Here is a 21798-nt window from a genome sequence, read left to right as displayed (position 1 = left end):
CGCCGAAAGCTCGTATTGATCGCTTTTAGCCCATTTCGTATCAAGTTCAAGCGCAAAGTCCTTAAGTTTCCTACGAAGGACGAAGCTCTCCTTTCTCCTCGAGGATATCGACTGCACAAAGTGGCCCGAGGGTTGCTCGATAGAACGAAGGAAAAGAGAAAGCGTTTTCTCCCTTTCCTCTTCTTAGCTGTTCCTTCGCAAAGGAATAACGATCCTCGTTATTTAATCGCCATTTCCTTATCAAGTTTTAGGTTAAGTGGAAGTTATTGGAAATTTTAGATCGGTCGATTGGCAAAAAGGTTGGCTCCATAGTGCCGTTGAAATTACAATTGTTACTTTTTTATTATTGTAACTAATTGTTATTTATGTGAAGTTTAAAGATGCGAAGATGGATAGAATGTATGAAATATCCAAAGTAGAATAGTCAGTGTAATTTTTAGGAAAGTCTGAGTTTATAGTGGTATTATCCTTCATGAGAATATGTTTTATGAAAGATGCTATTTCTCGCAAAATGACGTTTTCCATCTATTCTCATGCAAAATAAGTGCAGAGTGATGTTACAATTTAAGCGGCCATGGAATTAAAGTGACGTTATCTTTATTCTCAGTGATTAGGGTACATGATTTAACTCGAATTCTTGGTCTGGAAAATTTTGGTTTGTTCCACTAGATGGATACTGATCCTTAGAGCAGCCGCGTCATATTATATACAATTATATATAGTTTTCTTTCTTGAAAGAATTCTCTTTTCGCCTCTATTTATTATATTCTTTAGAGAACCGTATTTTAACAGCACATAATACCTACAACCTTATTATTCCAAAAATAGACAGTTTGCCCTGGTTTCTGGCAACTAATGATCCTTCGCTATCATTATAGATGTGTCGAGACTCCGGCTGGTCATTATCTATTCATATATTCGTTAACGATAAAAGCTTGACCGATTTTGAAATCCGCCTCTTATAAAAAAAACGTTTCATTATCGGAGAGAAAATATTTCCTCGACATTCCTATATTTTTCTGCGGATATTTGGCTTACGCTTCATTTCTGACGATAAGTGAGAACGTGTGCAAGCACACGTGTTGTCGGATACCTGTAGCCTCTCGTTTCCATGTTTTTTAATACGTTTCCGTGAATATTTGCTCTCGTCGATGTTCAACACATTTTTTCCTTCACTAACAAATTCGGATGTGCACTAAAATGCGTGAATGGAAGGCAATGAAATATAGTAGCGTGGTACTTTAATAAAACGAACGTTATTCTGTTAGAGTGTTAAAATCATCGAGCTTTAATGTGTACCTAAATATAATTACGTACATAGTGGCAGGTGAAAAAGAGTTCAGAAGATAAACGGTAGGAAAATTTTCACTTTCATTTTCATTTTACGTAACCGAATTATATTTGACGAGAGCGATGGATATTATTGATTTTATAAAAAAATGTCAATATAACGTCGATCGATAATTTTACAAAAATTACTGATTTTCTTGTAACATCGTTCAATTTTTTCATTTCCTTCCGCTAAATAATTATAATCGAAGCGACATGATGAAAATAGATAATATAATAATAGATATACGTATTATAATAATATATTCTTGCTTCAATAAAATTTAGTATTATTTTTGTCGAAAGCATATGTTTAGTAGTTGTAAAAGTAGAAACTAATCGTACACTACTTATGAAACTTTCTATAGGTACATGTATGTCGAACGTTTACAAATATGACTGGCGAAAATTATATAAACATACATTGCACGCTACAAGACGACAGTTTGAAAACGTTATCGTACAGGAAACGACGGATCGTGTTCACATAATTGATTGATTCATAACATAATCTCTCAATGTGTACAACTACTTCATTTGCTCGTCAAACATACAAAGATTTCCCGTCTACAATTTTCTAAATATAATGAAATAGCAAGAATGCCGTTCCGAGTAGCCGTTGTTAACAATGACGAATCCGACTTTTCCGAAAATTCGTATGATTCATTTGGAGCATATCTTCCATGGCGTCTAAAGTTAGCGGCCATGCTCTATGTTAGTATATCTTTGCACGTTTTATCGTAAATACGAATCGTATTTGCTGTGCTTAGTCATCGAAAAAAAGAGCTAATGTTTTCACCGAAATCCTTGCGTATTATTACGCGTCGCACTCGTTCCGAGTACTTGAAATTGCCATTTATCGTTCCCATCTAATTAAGAGTTTAATTATATCGATTTAACGCGAGTAACGAGTCCTGCAATAATCTGCAAGTCCAGAAATTCTTGGCTAACTTTGACGCGATGAAATGTAGCTACATTGAAGTTTACTTGTAAGTACTTAGAGTTGAGAAACTGGTCTAGTAACTTTCAATTCTCACCCATAATTCGGAAGACTGTAATTATTATTCGTTCGACGTATATTTCTATATTAAATGTATTCTATACATTCGTGCTATTTTTGTATCTTCCACATGTGCATAAAAAACCGCGATCTACTGATTTACTAAACCAGCATAATATGCAAATTTCAACAGAGAACATTTTCTGAACGCCGAGGTAACGTAACCTCAAAATTCCCTAGATTAGTTCAATAATCACCAAGCAACCACAAATCACAGCTCCCCATCAATCGAACAACAGTCGTGAAAAGCAATTCTCACGCAATCTGAAAAAGCCCCGTGGATGGTCGAGTGGTCGGCGTATTCGCAATATGGAGGCGAATCTAGGTCGTTCGCGCTAACCCATGCCCAAGGCGGCGAGCGCTCTCGTCATTGCTGGCCGTTAATTACTCCGGCGAAGCAAGGGGACGGTTCGTGACACGATCGAGAGAAGAAATTGAAGAATTCTTTCCCTCCTCTATTCTCTCTACTCCATTTTCCTTCTTCTTCTTCGACATTTACTTGTTCTTTCTCCCGTTCGTTTAACATAACCTATCACGATGAGGCGAAAAGAGGAAGAAATAAGTACGAGAGGAGCTTCGTAATGTCGAAGCTACGTTCTTTCGATTATTTTTCACTCAAACGTATTTTTCCGATATTACGTACCATCTCGAATGAAACAATTGTTTTTGGTATGCATTATGATTTCTCGTTTCGATCGTGTGTTAAACATCTTATTAAAATACTAGGAACTTGTTTTGTTGGCCAAACTGTAAAAATTCAGAAGAAATTTTAATGTACAGGGTATTTCATAAAATGAGCCAGTTTAGAAGTCGCTATGGAACACAAAATCAATGAAAAAAGTTCATACAAGCATATGTCGTACCCTATTTCAAAGTTATAGCCACTTTTGTGTTACGATAATCCACGAGGGCTTATCTTCATAGAAGGTGCTCGAAATAACCATCCTCGATTTCTATGCAAACCTGTAGTCGTCGTGTCAAACAATCTTTCGCCATCTTTCAAAAATTGTGTACAAACGAACGATAGCCATTTCGAGCATCTGTGAAGATAAGCAGTTGCTTACAGAGATTATCGAGACACATAAGTGGCTATAACTTTGAAAAAAGGTCAGGTAGAAGACACGTTTACATGAACTTTTTTCACTGCAATTCTGTGTTCCCTGTCCATTCCTGAAGCATGTCCCACGTGTTAGGGAACAGATAGTATAACAGAGAAATCATCTTGATTTGTTCAATTGTTTATTAAAATAATGTGACCAACAAGTGCGCTAAGGGACACGAAAGCCATCCCGAGCTATCAGAGATGATAGAGAGTTTCGTAAAGGACGATATAAAAGTGGTACGAAACGGAGGAAACAATAAGCTCGTATTTCGTTAAAAAGAAGGTAAAAGAAGAAAATGAAGAAACATGTACGCGTCCCCTTTGATCCCGCTAGCCTGTCCACGAGAAACTACCATAAATAGCATTGAAGTCTCGAGTCCAGGCGTGTTAGTTATTACGTGCAATTAGCCCGAGATAGCGCGGAGAGAAAAGGCTACCGAGCCGTGCAAGGTCTGGCTGCGGTCTGAGTCTTAGCTAATCCAGTGTTTATCGGCGACTTTCAACCAGCCAGAGACACACACGTTCGCCGTGCCAGCGTTCGGTTCCCTGGCCTCTGTGCGGCTTGAGTCACGCGGCTGCTTTTCGTTGCACTTTAATGGTGTGTTGTTGGATTTGTTTGTACGTAGATTGTTCAAAGAGGAAGGTATTAGCTTTAGATTGGAAAAGTATCGGATTTCGCTTACGGAACTTTGAAAGTTTAGCTTGAGAAGAATAACACAAGTCGTTTTCAGCAGAGAGGATTGCAAATCTTGGTAGTAGATGTTCGTAGATTTTGTCAGATAATACAGCTATAAATCTATTGCCAGATTAGCGCAAGAGTATCCATAGTGAAAGATAATGGATTTTGTCGAGAAGAATAGATGGGCTTATTTTAGCAATAGGGTGTCATATCTTAGCCTCGGATGTTCATAGATTAAAGCTGTAGACAACTGCTAAGAAGAGAAACGGAGGAAGAAATACCGAGATATTTTACGCTATTTGTATTTAATATTCGTAAACAAAAACTGAAATTCTGAATAGAAAGTTACAGTTCGAATTAAATGTTTGTGAAGCGAAAGAACCATTGTTTATAACACTTTGAATAAAACGGCCTCGATTGAACCATGTTCTCATTACTGAGAAAAAAATACTTAGAAAATACAAGAGATTCATTCATTCAACAAATTTCAACCCCACAAGAATTTTTTGCCACGTTTCGCCCCAGAACCCCGATTCTCGACTTTCCCTCAACGAACACTCGAGTTAAAAGAAAAATCGTGACAGACAAACCGGGTAACCCCCTGTGTCCCGTGTCCCCTCGAGGCTTCACGAGGGTCCTGAAGCGGAATCGACGTGGTTGCCACCTTTCGCGCACCGTTCCATCGACAACATCTAGGTTATTCCAATAAAGTGCACTCGAAGAGCTTCTAAACAGCTTTGATTGCCGACCTGAACCGTGGCATCGAGGGTGCGCTGACCAGAAATCAGATTTCACAGCGTAAGTCGCGATCGTCCACTGGAAAACTGCACCCAGTTCAAAATTTATCGAAATTCGTCTGTGAAACGAATGATTCGCTTTGCTCTAGCCGAGTGTGAAACGATGTTACGTTGATTGGAATGGTATTTTTGACGATGGTAGTCACTGGCGTTGCTTTCGTGTGCTTCGTTTATTTTTTCCTCTTTTTGTGTATTTTTAGAAAAATTTTCTCCAAAATTTGCATAAAACTAATTTTATCAGCTGGTCATCAGTCATCGTACCACTATACGCTTGTATTTTATTTTCTGTCTCACTTTACCTCCATTCATATGCTGTGCTACTTCTCTCGTTTTAATTCATAAAGAAATTTATGAATATTTATGAATATTCCGTGGGTTATGAACGAGAAAAATTTAATGGAAATAGAATTTAAATTTCGTTTTGTGATATCACGTTTTATTTCTCGCCCTACTTTGTATTCATTTCCCACTTTTATTCCACAATGTTTCATCATACTCTTTTAACCATATATTCTTCTTCTATCTTATTCGTTACATCAACCAATTTCTCCATTCTTTATTTCACTTTTCGTTTCAAACATTTCGACAAATTAAATATGTAAAATTGAGTTTCATTGACATTAATCTACGAATAATTTTAATCAAAATTCCATTAAATCTAACGTAAATGGAATTTGAAAGAATAAATAAATAAATTCGAAAGATACGATTAAAACAACGCGGATCTTGTCAAATCTCTGCGAAAGGGAATCGAATCGACTAAATTGAGAATGTACAGCGTGCAACCTGTGTTCGCGGGGTTCGTCTTCAACCGAACAAGGTTTATCATCATTCGAGGCGACGTCTCAAGAAATGTTTATTCGATTGTTCCGACAGATATTTTTAAGGCTCGGGAGCTTACACGCGCGATTCAATTCGAATCACGATTCGGCCACGATAAAAAGGTGATGTGAAATATCTTCTTTATCAAGCGAATGACAGTTCTCAATAAAGGGCGTGACAAATGGCACTTTAGGTTCGCATCATTGAAATTCACCTTTCTCATTGGCTTTCCAATCTCATACGCGATTTAACATACAATGTTTCGATTTCTAAAAAGCGTGCTGATGAGATGGTAATTTATTTTTAGTCAAATTTTTTAAGAATTGTCATTGCTAGCTACTGCTGAATGTTAAACAGAATATGCGAGTACATTGGATGTTATACAGTAGCGTTGAAAAGTAATGGTCCCCTTTTTCTGCCTGGCATTTGCGCTAAAAATATCAAGTAACATGATAAATATGTGATTTTAAATAGCAACTGAATATGTATTGAGTTGGCAACTAAGTGATTGCGGATTTTGTTATTACCGCCTAATGACAAAATCCGCAATCACTTAGTTGCCAACCCAATAGGTGGTTGAGCAAAATTAAATTTTCTCCTCAGTAGGTTACTATATTGTTGCTATTACGGTATTTAAACACTGTAGTTCTTTAAATTATTTATTTCTTTATCTTCCTCTCTCTGCACTGTTCTCATATACAAAATTATTTGTTGTTTTATACACTAAATTATTTAATCGTTCGTTTATACTTAGCCTTATATTTATAACGATATAATGGAAAGATGTTAGATAAGAGGAAAAATATGAACACAAACTCTGTCCAGTTACATTAAAGAAAGTTGTATAAAAAATTTTTTTAACAAACGCGTTAGCAAATTTCACTGTACCTTGTTTACGATCAAATTTCAACGTTGCTACTGTCTGGACGCATATTGAGCGTCTGGATGTCTCGATAAATTCGAGAATCGGGCAAATTGGACATCTCAGAGTGGAGGAAACGGAAATAAGACGATCTAGGAGTTAGGGCGTACGCGAAGAGAGCGAACAGCTGAGGTTGGAGCACGCGGAACGTTGCGCCGCGACGTATTGATTGCAGAGACGCCGGCGCCGCGACGCTGCCCTCCGCCATAAAACCTGCGCCGCGGGGCGTCGTGTTTGCGGGAATTCACCTGTCCTCCACGCCATCCGATACCAGCTACAAATCGGAAACCACGAAAGTAAGAATATTCCATCGACCGACTTGCTTCCACCTTATTTTCTTACTTTTTACACCAAAATTTCTTCCGTATTTCTTCCTATTGTCATCTTTTCTGTTCTTCTGGAACTCGAGCGAGGAGATACGCTTGGCAAGGAAGAAGGAGGAATAATAAAAGCACGTTGGAAACGTGCTTTTTATTTAACAATTGCAGGTGACTTCTGTGATGTTTTTTGAGATTCGTACAATTGCAAAGGGTGGGTCTTTCTTCTTCTTCTTTTTTTTTATATTAGATTGTTCTAATATAAAACTAATTAAAAATAAGAATATTCCAGCGACCGATTTCTTTTCACAGCTTTTCCTTATCTTTGTTAGACTGAAATTTCTTTCATATTTTTCCTTATCATCGTCTTTTGTGGCCTGTTGGAATCCAAGCGAAGAAATACTTGGAATGGGTGAATGTTTCTTAGAACGTGCTCTTGTATGGACTTCGGTTATCAACGTTTCGTAATTTTTTATTTACTATTTATGAGTGACATTTGCTGACACTGTGGTAGATTTTTCTAATACTAAATTAATTAAAAAGAAAAATATTTGGTCGATCAATTTTTCCTGTTGCTGCCTCTTCTGTCTGCCTGTGACTGGGATTTTTTCACGTTTCTCATCTGCGGTATTTCTTTGGAATTAAAGCAAGAATAAGTTTGGAAAACTGTTATTAATTATAACACTAAAAATCTGTCAACCGTCACCGTAACTTTTGGGACGTTAAACAGTTGTACAGATTATTTCACCTATGCATAAAAATGGTGATCATTAAAAATAAATTTCTAGAGAGTCTCAGACTTCTAGAGAGGAACACGTTTAATATATTGGAGGACTCGGGTACTGAAAATTACAAGAAGGTTGCGTACTTTCGAGCTAAGAGATTTCCACTTTAGGTTTACATTCTTAAAGAAGTCTGAGCCCGGAATTTTGTAGAAGAAATTTACCGTCGAAACTTTGTTTATGATTCCTCAATGTACGCGTGGGTGCAGAATTCGAGGAATCTTGTAGAAAGAAACTTGCTTGAAACACGCACATCTCACAGTTTGTGTCTTACAGTTTTCTAGAAACCTTCGAGAACATGTGAGCCAGAGTGGTCGTAAAATTACAGTAACTCCAACAATAAATAAAGAATTCAAAGGTGAAAAGAAGAACGAAAGATCTTCGCGAGTTTACCAGACAAATTTCCAAATTTTCCTTCTTATAGGATATTCGATCGCCGAAAAATCTTCACAAATTTCACGTCTACTTCGCATCTACTTCGAACAAAATCTCATCGTCTCATTTGAATTAAAAGAACGTAAGAATTGATAAGTAAAATAAAAATACGTAATTTACGTGAGAAGCCAATCACCGAGTCACTGATTCGTGATTGATAACTAAAAATGTATCAAAGTATCTTATCGACTAAGAAAATATTTTTAGTATACTTTTATGGACATTATACTAATGGAACCGATAAAGTTTTTATGTTACCATCGTCTACAATTCCACCTAGTGGTCATTTGTTAACTACGCGTGTTTTTTGCCTGTCCAGCGTTTACAATTATCGACTAATTAGTAATTATACAGATATACATGGCTCGCCTTTAAAATCAATCGATTATAAAACCGGTATGTGTACTGGATATTTTCCTGTGATTTGCATCGGCTATCGTGGCTGTAATTATTATCCATTGACCATGCCTGTCGAGGAAAACCCTGAAAAGATTACATAGTGCAATTTCTTTTTAATGTGATTTTTTTGTAGTTCTACTGTTGTGTTTTTTTATTATTAAAAAAGGATAGAAAAATAAATATTGTTCGTGAAATTATAAAACCAGTTGTATAGTTATATGTGCATCTATTATGTAGTCGAGAAAGAATTAAGAAAAAAATAAAAAAGTACGTTTGCGTGAATTTATGACTCTTATTTCATCAGATCTAAGCACGAAAGCGTAGACTTATGTTAACTTATCAGAGATCAAAATATGTATCACTGATTACGATTGTTTATTTTTAAACATCGAATATTTGCGAAACAAGCAAATACTTCGATGGAAAGCGCAGAGATTTCGTTGCACAGAACATTCCCGATGGTTTTTCTGAGGAAACAAGTAGAAGAAATAATTTTAAATGGAAGATGCGCAAAGACCGTACTCTTTGGAAAATAAAATATACACGAATTGCTCCTTTCTGAGAACACCAATTTCGAAACTATAATACTCGGAGTTATATCTACTTTGTTATTCCGTGAACTTTCTTTCCACGATATCACATAAATCACTGTGTTCTTTTTTCGACAGAAAGACTTTTAAAATCAATATTAAGTTTCTTAGAAATTTATTAAACAAATGCTATTGCAAGTTTCTTAGAGAAATATTGTTACAAGGACAGATTCATTGAAAACAAGATACGTTAATTTTATAAAGCATTATGATAATCTAATTAATTTTGTTATCATTATTACTAAATACTAATATCGCTGAACATTTAAATTAAACAAAAATTACCAAGCTATACCTTAGTACGTACAGACTAGTATTTTAAAATATTTTATCACGGATTAATTTGTTTCGTTGTTTTAACGCGTGTTCGTTGTTAAAAAAACCATACTATAAATATACTATAAATATTGTTTCAATTAAAAAAACTATTAAACACCTAAAATGAAGGAAAATTACCAAGCCATGTCAAACGAACAGATTAATTCATTACGATAATATCTTTTCATAAAGTTGCGATAGAGTTGGATGTTTCGTGAACGGTTGCTTTGGTAGAAATGTCGTCTAGAAACCGTATTAATTAACTCTTGCTACTCTCCATCGTAACACATAGCGTGGTAGGCGAGGTTGCACGAACCAGCCCCATTGTACGGAATCGATCGATCGGCAATCATCGAGAGGAATGCACGGACAAGTACTTGGCGATGTTTTTCACGCAATTCCACTGCGTTGACATGGTGTTTCACGGAAAAAGAAGTCGAGATTCTGTTGAAGAGCTCGGACGTGCACGTGACACAACAGACGTTTCATTATATTTCTTCTCTTCGATTAATGAAATCGTTGTCCGCCCTAGCAAATTTTATTCCATGTCTGGTCTAGTCAATGTTAATCATTATTCGCTTTTCATTCCAACAACATCATAAACAATCGTTTAATAAAATCGTCGTCTGCTCCAGCAAATTCTATTCGATGTCTGGTGTAGTCAATCTCATTCGTTGTTCTTGTTTTCATTTCGAATAAACAAGATCGTAGATGGTAAAATATCAAACTTCTATGTTTTTCAATATTTTATGATTTATAATACGTTTTTGTTTTTAAACAATATCAAACCTTTTGCTGATTTAGAATTTGATTTAGAATGTCGGGATAATCGCAGGAAATTTCCTTCGTCATGGAAACTTTTTCCCAACCATTCTGAAAATTGGAATATCATTAAATTTTTGAAAGCTTCTAAATTATAGCAATATATACATAATAATAAATATTATTAGAGGTTGGTTGGAGCATTGTCGGAAAAGGGCGTAAAAGTTGATGAGATTACAGTTATAATATTGTAATATATATTGTAATTTATTATTGTTTAATATTATATATTATAAGTCATAATATTTTGTGATAATATTTAAGCCGCAATGATATACAGAATGCAATGTTATATTAGAATACTAAATGTATTAGGTTGTCCGAAAAGTGTCTTTCTTTTCCAGACACGTGTTTTACAACGATTCATCTCTATACAAACATGACACCTAATCTGTCGAACGTTGTGATTTTTATCTTGATAAAACAAAATGGATCATACGTAATTCGATAAAATAATATAAAACGAAAAATATTGTGCGTCCATTACTTCCTTATAAAACGAAAGAAACATTTTGGATGACCTAATAATTAAAATAGAAGAGAGTAGAATTAGAATTAGAATATGATATAGCAAAAAGTACAGACATGATTATGACCCGTATATTTTTACGTTTAATAAATAAAGTTCAAATTGAGTTGCCTATGGTCTGTGTGAAGTTTCACTTTTCATTCTAATTCTAACTTAGCAAGATTATAAGCGTAGAAAAACAGGTTTTGTGGTGAGAATAGCACATAAGATGAGACAAGCCAAGATATCGTAAATGGACACGTATCGAACGGCGGAAGATGTGGATCACAAAGAAACGATAAAAAAGAAATGTAGCGAAATTGAAAATACAATGGAAAAAAACGAAACAGGTGTAGGAAAAGGTTAGAAACGCTGAAATAAATAGATATTGCTAAATCCTCCAAGCTTCGAGAGATATTGCATTTTATATATCCTCCTGAAGAATCGAACGAACCACCCCAATTCGAAATCCTCGTCGTACAGTCGCAACATATCGCCTGGAGATATCGACAAAGCAGCCATCTCCGCGTGTATACTTTCAATTTCTACCGCCTCACAGAGAAAGCAAGCATACAAAGAAGAAGAAGAATCGAATAGGATCGTCGGTTCGTTCCGCTCGCGCGATTTTTACCAGCCGCAAAAACCGCAACCCGGCCATGGATAACAAAAAGAAGGAGGCGAGAAAGAAAAGGGTCGTGTGGGCGGGCCACGCCTTCGCGTTCGTACGACTTTTAATAATCGGGCCGATTTATCAATGCGCCGCGGCCCTAATTAGTAAGCAGTGCCGTTCTTTTTTCAACATGCTCGCGTTCCACCTTCCCTTCGGGGCCTTTCTTCGCCCGAATCAACGGAAGGAAGGGGTTGAACGAGCCAGCAGACGAGCAACGAACCGCCATTTTTTACTCTTCCAGTTATCCTCGCTTCTTAATTAAAGGATATCTTCCTGGGATGGGTAGAGACAAGTAATTGATTTTTATTTAATAGCGAGGTTCGTGGTTGGTGGTTGTTGACGAGAGACGGCTGGGGGATGTTAAACGGTTCGATGATTTTTGACGAGTTCTTCTGAGGAGTTTAGGGTGCTTTTTTATTTAGGGGTATTGTGTCTTCTGTACTTGATCGGGAATCTGAATGTTGGGTGTTTTAGAAAGAAACGTGTTGCTCGTTACGCGTTATGATAATCTGCTTTCGTTGTCTTTCTAATTTATTTGTCAGCTCTATCTTTAGAGAAAACAAGTAGGAAGTCTAGTTTTTTTTAAAATGATAAATGGGAAAGTAGAAGTTCTATGCTTTTGACGTTGTAAAGGCTACTTTTTATTTTTTTCCCCCTGGTAGAAGTTCTTTTCGTTCTCTCAACGATACATAGAACGAAGATTTACAAATTTTCCTTACGCATTGAAATTGAAAAAGATTCTTGAAACGATACACACGAAACACACTGTACTAAAATCCAAACTGTACACTAAATAAAGATATTAAAATTCATGTAAATTTCTAAAAAAATTCAAATTTGATATGTATACAGATGAATTAAATTTTAGCTAAATTTCATGTCGATACTCAGTTTAACGAAATACAAATTTCTAAATATATATGTAATTCAGCACTTCGTTAATGTCAAAGATAATTCTAGAGGTCCAGTCACTTGTTCAGAGACATATGAAACACGTAAACAGCTGATGGAACAAATGGTCGCACGTCGAGAATATTTATCAGAAGCAGAAGATAAGGCGAGAATGATCTAAACGGCCAGCTGAAAAAGCCAGATATCCGTGCAGTGTACTTTTCTCGGTGCAGCTGCGGCCAGATTGTACTTTTCTTATCTAAAAGTTTATTCCAACGGTGTATGTAGGAGGACAAAAGTTCCTTTGTGCACGTCGTTCAACTGGAACAAAGATTTTTTACCGGCCTCTGGTCTCGTCTTTTAATGCGCCATCCCTGAAAAATAGGTCGGTGTTTTAGCGAAGTAGGACGTTAAGTAACTTTTAGAGAAAACGTCGAACAAAGATGTCTGCAATGCTGGGATTATTTTCAATTGGACGTATAACGCTTAATATCTGGGACAAGATTTTCTACAATGGTGGGCAAAATTTTATAGAATCTAACGCAAATCTTCGAATTTCTAAATTTCTAGATTCTTGAATAGTTAAATTTCTATGTTTCTAAATCCTAAAATCTCTGCATTTCCAAACCCCTAAATTTCTAGACTTCCGAATCCTTAAAAATATCTAAATCTCTAAATGCACAGAAATTCCAAATTTCTGAATTTATAAACTTTCTATATTGCCAAATATAGAGTTCCCAAGCTTCCTAAATTCTTCAATTTCTACACTTCAAAACTGTCAGGCTTCTAAATTTCTAAGGTCCTAAATACACAGAACTTCTTCCCAAATCCCCAACTTTCCAAGCTTACAAATTTCAAGATTAATAAATCACTAGTAAAACATCCACATTATCGATAATACACATATACTTCTTTATCCTTCGTCTGAACCCAAGCCCAAAGCCATTAGTGAAACCGCGCTATGTAGTGGGGGAACCGTGCTCGCTATCGACCTTGAACGCCGCTCGATCTCACGCGAGCTATAACGAAACGTAAGTACAAACTCGCAACGACATGATCGATGTCGTTCGGACTATTCCTTCGGGACTTTCATTCTCTCCCCGGAAAAGAAGCGGCCGCTCATTTTCATGATCAAGAATCGCAATCACGGAACTAAGCATCGCTCGCGGTTCCTTCTCTTTCTCTCTCTCTTTCTCTCTTCCCACGAGAGCCTCCCCCGATCATCATGGGAAGATCGGCTGCCGGCGATAGCGGCGAGATAGCGATCGAGATGTCGACCGTGGAGGTTCCGTCACTTTCTCCGCCGTGTATACACCGTGTTAATAAATGTTGGGGACAGTTTCTTTTTTTTCTGGCGCGCGTCGATGTGACGTAACGATAGAGATTCATTTGTCCGTCTGCCAAGTACGCACTCTTTGTCAGAATTGACGTTGAATATCGTCCTTTCTTTTCATTACGCTCTCCTTTTGGTTGTGCGTTTCGTGTATGTTTGGACACGCGTCTGACAGACTGAAAGTCGAGAATCTTTCATCATGACGATGTTTATTTTGTACGAGTTTAAAGTAGGCATTTTTTGGGTGGGAGATCTTCGTTCGAGAGAAATATGGACAACTTTAGGAGAAACATAGGAAATTTGGGGAGGTTCGATTTGAATTAATATATCCTTTATACGCTATGTGAGGTTGGTTATTTATATTTATATTTTATATACTTTATTTATATTTTACGCGAGTTGAGGATTAGCGTGTTCGTAAGATGAAATAAATTTAAAGCAGGAGGCGTTTGATTGCTGTACCCGGTTGGTACGGCAGTGATCTACAGAATTGCACGAAGTATCTTCGATTTCGTAAGTATCGTCGAAAGAATTTTAATGAAAATTATCGTCTGTCGCGTCCCACGAGAAAGCGAATAGTTCAAAATCATAAAATAATGAAACAGGAATGATCAATTCTAGATGGCCTTGAGCGATCGATTCATCATGGTATATTTGCAAAGGTAACGAAACCGCGACGAATCTTTAATGGATTAGAATTGAAGTCTTTCTTGTTTAACGATCTCTAGATTTTCCACGATTTTACACGTGTAAACGTGTTACGATGATTATCGATGAATAGAGACCAATATGGCAGGCTCGTTTGTTCGACAACCTTTCGTATCCTTGTCGCGATGGTACTTCCGCGTGTCGACGTGTCCATTAACATAACAACGGCCGTGGAAAACTAATCCCACCGGAATTTAAAAGGAACTTTCCTTCCTTTGAAGTCTGCAGGCTGGTCACATGACCTCGCGTTCTTTCCTACGTGAAATGTCTTTTTCGTGCACCTACCATATTTATGATGGTCGCCGTACGAAGCCTCCTTGTGACTTACAGCCTTCTTAATTAGAGAAAAATTTATTTTATGATGCTCGGAGGTAACAGTCGAATGAACGAAAAGGTTAAAGTTGAGTTTGGTGAGAAACAGGAAGACTTGGATTCATCCAAATCGTTACGACCTTACGAAAAAATAATATAATATAATGGTAATAATTAATAATCGATTTTGTGACGAAGATATTAGTATAATAGAAAGGGAAAGGACGAAGGAAGGAGAGTTTGTTAACTCGTTCAACACCTACGCACACACTAGTAGCGAATTAGTTCCCCGATTTTTCTGCCAGCCGTTTCACCTTACTCGCGGAATTATTCCACTTCCGGTATAAAGCGCGCGATTTGTTTCGCCCCGTTTCATTTCCTGTTACGACACAATGCACGTACATTATATTTCGTATTAGCGATAAGAAACGCTAATGATGTTTGTAAAGTTAAAATTGTTAGGAACCTAAACTACATTACAGAGTATTAGAAATTTATTTGAAATTTCATTAATTTTACCTCTTAACTGCTAGTACTTCAAACGTTAAAAAATATTGTCCCAATTATGATCGTTTCATATATTTCAAAAACACGTATTTTCTCTTTTTTCTCTGTAGTCTTCATATGTAGAAATTTTAGTGAAAATAGTATAATATTTATTAAGAAGAATTGTATTTGTAAAGAATTATATATTCATAATGTTTAATAACAGAAATGATCAAAAATATTTATATTTTTAATGTGTTGGATCCATGTAAACGCAGTTGGAGAGGTTAAAACAAAGAGTTAAAACAAAGGACGAGACAGAGTCACCAGAAATTATTTTCAGATTCGATAAATTTTCCATTTGCGTCACGATTCGAGGGAAAGCCGATCCAACGAGTGGACAAAAAAGAAAAAATGATTTCACAAGAAAACGGAAGGCTGAAATCGACGGTAATGGCACCGGGTAATTCCTCGTATAGCCAATAATTACAATTTACGTGATCTCGTGGTGTATAGTTGTTGCGATAACAACTCGGGATTCGTGCATTTTTTCCATTAGCTATCGATCGTTGCTGATGGAAGCTGTCAATGTCAATGATCTTAACTAGAGCTTTGTGAAAATTGAGAAACTAATGCGCCTTTGAAGGAAGACCGACTAGAGCAAAGAACAAAACTCGCAAGAGAGTTAATGTGCAGGCTTGTCAGGTTTTCCCCCTCGTGGCCAGAGAAGGAACTAAAAAAAAATTCACGCGTAGTCTTTAATTTCTGAAGCATTTCGAACGTAGGTTATGTTTCTTCAGGTTGCCTGACAGGTGGATTTTTTTCTGATAAAATTGACGAGTGGCTGCTTATGATTAGAGCTCTCTCTCTCTCTCTCTCTCTCTCTCTCTCTCTCTCTCTCTCTTTGATAAGTCTCTTTTGATCCCAGTACAAGATACAGATAGAGAAATAGGATTTAGAAATTCTTGGAAAGGTTAGGTTTTTGATGATTTTTCGTATTTCATTATATCTACTGCTGTATTTCCATGTTTTATCCCGTCCATTATATTCGTGAATAATTATTATTAAATTATTTAATACTTATGCTTCGTGCATTACATTTTTTTTATACATGCAAAAATATTTCATATATCTAGAAATCTCTGATATTCAATTCTATCTTACTATGATTAACAAAAAATCAGATTAATCTTACTGAGTAAAAAAAGGTAAGAAATTAAAGTAGATCATTGATTAAATTTAAAGATTACAATAACTTGGTAATTTTATCGATTCCATAATTGAAGGTTACCACCACAGAAATAAATTTACCATCTATTCCTCAATTTTTATCTACCTTATCTATGAATGGAAACCTAAATTAATCAGCGAAAGTAGAATTTAAGAATGCTCCACAGAATTCTTAAATGCCTTGCAATTCGGCGTGTTCGTATGACAAATTCGGGGATGATTAAGCTTGCCAAGCACGAGGCTCGTCTTTCTAGACTTACGTATTTCCAAACGATTGCACCGATAACGAACCGTGTTCCGTATCGTTGGGTTAGGTTCTATTACGTAACCCGTGACGGCCTTGCATTATAGCATCATAACCATTCATCCTGTCCGCTCACCTGCAATGCGCCACGCTGTGTGTTCCAAGCGATACACGAAACACAATGTAGGTACCGACTAAATTGTGGAAACTATCACCGCAGTCTTAATGTCAATGACACTTGAACATAGCCAAAATCTTCGTACAATTTCTTTTTAAACTTAATTAATGAATTTCATTACTTCTTTTTACGAGTATGTTACTAGACATCTAGGAATAAGGATATTTTTCAAATATCAGACTCATAGATGTACCAAAGTTTGGAAGATTTTATAGAATGCTTTTAATTATCTTACATATTCTGTTTTTCAATTGTTGAAGCAAGTGGGCGTATTTGTCATGTTAGTATAATTTTTATGTGACTGGTGATTTAAGAACGTGCAGTAATATACTTAATAAATGAATGAATTAAAATTAATTAACAAACATTGAGAAATTAATTTCTTCTTTTACATACGACGGATTGAAACGAATGTTGCCAAGCAGAAAACGTACAGCCTAGAAAGTTACCGAGTCGTAGACAATTGGTGTGTCGCAAAAGCAGAGTAGGAAACGTCCACGCCACGATCGACGCTATTAAAAATTAAAACCACTGTCGCCATACGTATCCAAATAAAATTCGCTTAATCAAAAATTTCATTCAATTTTAAACACAATTAACAACAATTAACTCCAATATCGATTATTATCGATTTTGCAATTTGTAATACACTATTAGCTCGATCAAAACGTTGTTTGTTAACGTTAGAAGCATATATGATGTCCTTTCGTGGATTAGCATAATCCGGTAATTACTATGGAGTGGACACATCCTGTATGGTCCGCGTGAAATGAAATATTTGGAACGAGAAACGACGTGACGCAAAGTGACCACGTCAACAGGAACAACGTGTACGCTTCAGGAATTCCAATCGACTGTTTGCGCCGATGATTTATCGTCCATCGTTTCCTTTTCCTCGATTATCGTACTTCACTTTTCTGATATCTATGCTTGAACAATGATCCCTTCAGATATATCTGTAATTTTAATTAATACTATAAATTCTTAAGTTATCTCTTTTAAACATTCTGTATAAGACAGTTCAATAGCGTCGTTAAAACTTAGTGCAAGCGATTTGCACGAAATATTTGCTGCTCGTATCCTTCTTACTTTATACTGCGTGTTTCAAAATGGTTAACCATTCCAGACCACGCCCCCTACAAAATGATAGTTTAGAATTGATACATTACGGATATATACGAGTATATATATGTGATGATATATACATATGATGATATGTACATGTATACTTATGCATACATATACATATATGTATATGTAAAAGATCTTGGCTTACATATAGTATCTAATTGTCATTCATTCCCATATCCAGATCTTAGAGTATTAACATATCCGAAGACTCTAAGCTATCTATGCTTCTAATCCAAACACACTTGTCCTTTTTGATATCTAACATTACAATTAAACATATATATCTTTATTTCGCTTAATCTATATACATTATCTTATACTTAACCTATATATCGTCACATATCTACCATTGGCTTACAATTAGTTCCGTATTTATATTCTTTATATTTTTTTCCCCAAACCTCTCAAGCAGCTTATCATTAACATATCTTTTTTTTTAAACCGCTTCACTTATCCTACTTTCTACTTATCATCTTCCTCTCTTAATACGCTAGAATCTAACCTGTAGCAATCTCAATAAATGCTATAAATTGGTTAGGTTAGGGTTATGTTATTGTATATAGATTATGCTATACTACAAATATTTCATCATATCTGTAACAGGGACATCTGTTCTGTGGTATGTATCTATTCATAGCTCTTATTATATTTAAATGGATCCTGTAAAATTATCATATCTCTTTATATTTCCTGTTTTGGAAACTTCTTTTCGTCTGCCACCGTAAAATAATTTTTTCCGAGACTCTACTTTTCTAATAATATCCCCCAAAACATGAGTTTGCATAGAAATCCGCAGTCTAACCATAATCGATTATCCCGGCAGAAATTTGCACGAGGGGTTGCTCACCGTGAATATCAGAAAATCGTCGCGACAAGCATTTACACAACGCGGCGTAAATCATTCGCGGGGAAAAATGTCATTGGCAGACAGAACAGCAGGGGGAAGGTTGAATTGGCGGCGCGAGCGCCACCACGCTCAAGAATCCTGAACCATGTGGATACGGCCGATCCGGCGATAAATAATTTTCACCGTTCCGCTGTCAAAAGCTCGCCCGTGGGTGTTCGCACGTAAATGATATATATTTATCCCGGCCGATTCGCCGCCGCGATAACACAGCGTAATCAATAACGCAGGCGACTTAATGCGCCGGGAGAAGAAAGTCGTGGACTGGGATAACGGAGCTGCGCTTGTCTCCCCAAGTGATTCCAGATAATTGGTTCGAGTCTTTTCTCCCAATTTTTTCGCGGTCTCGTTGTAATTCACTTTGTCTATATTTTTAAACTCGAGTGTACGAAGTTTGAAACATGGGAAACGAGCTTGGTAGATGAACTTTTACCAGTTTTCTTAACTCTACGTGTCTTAGTTTAAATTTAGTAACATTTTTTGTTGATTGTAAGAAATCGGAAGAGACACAGCTCATCTGTATTATACGTTAGCAGTAGTACGAGAATTTACCGCATACAGCCTTCTTTGCATTTGAGACTTTGAGTCTTAAGTACATGCTCAACCCCTAAATAGCGGTGGTCAATTTTGACTGAAATAGAAATGCCTTTGAATGAAATGGAGTATTAAAAGATAGGAGATTCGTAAATGAAGAAATTACATCTAAAAGTTTGGGAAATTACATGATGAGTTAATTCGTCTTACAAGTTAAATATCCCAGACAAGTATCAAAACCAAATCAAATTTTCGATTCGATAGAAATCGTTTGCTTGTAATTTTCGTTTGTAGCTGAGAAGCAATTGCAAAGACATTCTTATGGAATGTAAGTTACTATATGACAATCGACAATGTTTAGTGTCCCCTAAACTGGTCTAGGGAATTTTTCATAGGTTAAGTGATTGAACCCATACAACGCACTAGCATTAATAGCGTTAAATGCGTGAAACACGTTCACCATACCTAAGCACAGAAATAATACGTTCTCATGATTTTCTCTCGAGCATGATTTCCTCGAATAGTGGTTCGTTTCTCTTCTGTAAAGAAAAAAAGATTCTAGAGAGATTAAAGAAGGAAGTGTGTGCGTGTTGCTCGTGTCATGGCGGGCGAGAACGAAATTAACAAGCGGTTAAGAGCCGATAGAACTCGAATCCTTCGGAGGGATCGTACGGAGCCGCGAGCGTTTGACGGACGGACAGATAGGGCGCAGTCCTGCTTTCACTTCACTGCTTTGAATACTAGCAAAAACGTAGATATACCCAAAGGCAAATAGTGGCGGCGCTGAAACTCGACGTTGCCCGGCGGAAACTGGCGTCCATGTCACTTTTGTTTCTGTTATTGAATCGTTTCGTCTAAACATGTTATTCGGATAATTTTTATGGGTATCGTGCACGAACATAAGTCGGGAAGGAAAGTGCGCTGATTCGTATTTTTTCTCTTATTCTGATCCTTTTTTTTTTTTATTTTTTTTTAGCTGTCGCTTAGTACATAGCGCGTTTTTGAAATATATTACAACGAAACAGGCACTTAAGGTCTGCATTGTACAGCGTGTTTAGGGTGTGATTTGGCTGATAAAGTTTTTGGTGTTGGAGATTGAGAGCAATTGTCAAATTAGAGTTTTGATCTGATTTGCAATATTTAGTCGTAAGACAGCAGTATGTAGTCTATTGAATATATAGAGATCAAGAGTGTCTAGTGTTTCTTAGACTGACAGGAGCTTATGGGATTGAGGACAAATGTCAAAATTAAATTAGATTCTTTTATTCGATACGAACATTCTACACGTGGCATCTAGTTGTAGGGGAATAGAGGACAGATATTTATGTGTTTAATCTAGTTAAGTTTTCCAGGCTTTTGTATCTCTAAACATCGCAGTTTAGATTAGAATCTAAATCTGTCGCACGTCGAAGTAGGTGTTGTAAGAAAACGTGAAATATCAGCCGGTCTGATTACGTCCGCAATCTAATTAGCCGAGTATTTCGAGGTCTTTCAGAACGATCGTTCGAGATTCCATAAGAATGTCTTGACGTCAACTCAGGTTTTCCCATAAAACCATACTCGTGCGTAATTGAATAATTATGGGAAATGCGAATCCATTTCATCCAAAGAATCTATAATTTTTTAACAAAAATAAAAGACGCTTAAAGAAATATCCTTTATCGCAATTTAAATAATAAACATTACGTATGAAACACGTATCAAAAGAGGTATAGATTTTTATATTTCAACGAATTCTCTCAACTTTAGCGAACTTCCAAGAGATTCTTCGCCTGAAAATATTTTTCTTCGACATCCTTTTGACCAAGATTTTCCTATTTTCATGCTTCAGGTTCGAGACTTGGTGGAAAGGTGCACGTGTCCAACGCAGTTCCCCATGATCCGCGTTTCCGAAGGAAAATACCGTATCGGAGACACGAAGGTGTTGATCTTCGTGCGAATTCTTCGAAGCCACGTTATGGTGCGAGTGGGTGGCGGCTGGGACACCCTCAGCCATTATCTGGACAAGCACGACCCGTGCCGATGCAAGACCTGTAAGTGAACTTTCAATACGTCTCACGAATTTTTTTCTCTCCTTTTTCCTTTCTTTTTTCTTTCTGCATTTTTTCCGTAAATCCTGTAGGTACTAGTCGTTGAGACAGATAAAAAATATGGGACGTCGGTGACAGTTTAAACGAGGATGAGCTCATTGTCGTTGAAAATAAAGATGATGATCGGAGACTTTCGATTTTGTTACGTGTTACGAGTATGCGAAAGATGAACCATCCTTCTTTTCCTTTTTTCCTTCTCTCTTTC

General features: G+C 36.5%; 1 protein-coding gene across 2 annotated transcripts in view; it reads left to right on the top strand.

The window, feature by feature from the left end:
* The window catches only part of LOC117158843 (uncharacterized), an 88297-nt gene that overhangs the window by 51074 nt on the left and 15425 nt on the right, over window positions 1-21798 (top strand). For both annotated transcript variants that reach the window (XM_033338197.2, XM_033338189.2), the window contains exon 4: window positions 21335-21536. In XM_033338197.2, the coding sequence (XP_033194088.2) occupies window positions 21335-21536 (202 nt within the window). The remainder of the gene's footprint in view (window positions 1-21334; window positions 21537-21798) is intronic.

This window comes from Bombus vancouverensis, chromosome 13 (assembly GCF_051014615.1).
Source record: "Bombus vancouverensis nearcticus chromosome 13, iyBomVanc1_principal, whole genome shotgun sequence".
NCBI lineage: Eukaryota > Metazoa > Arthropoda > Insecta > Hymenoptera > Apidae > Bombus > Bombus vancouverensis.
The sequence above is the reverse complement of the archived record's forward strand: the minus strand, read 5'-3'. Positions and strand labels throughout refer to the sequence as shown.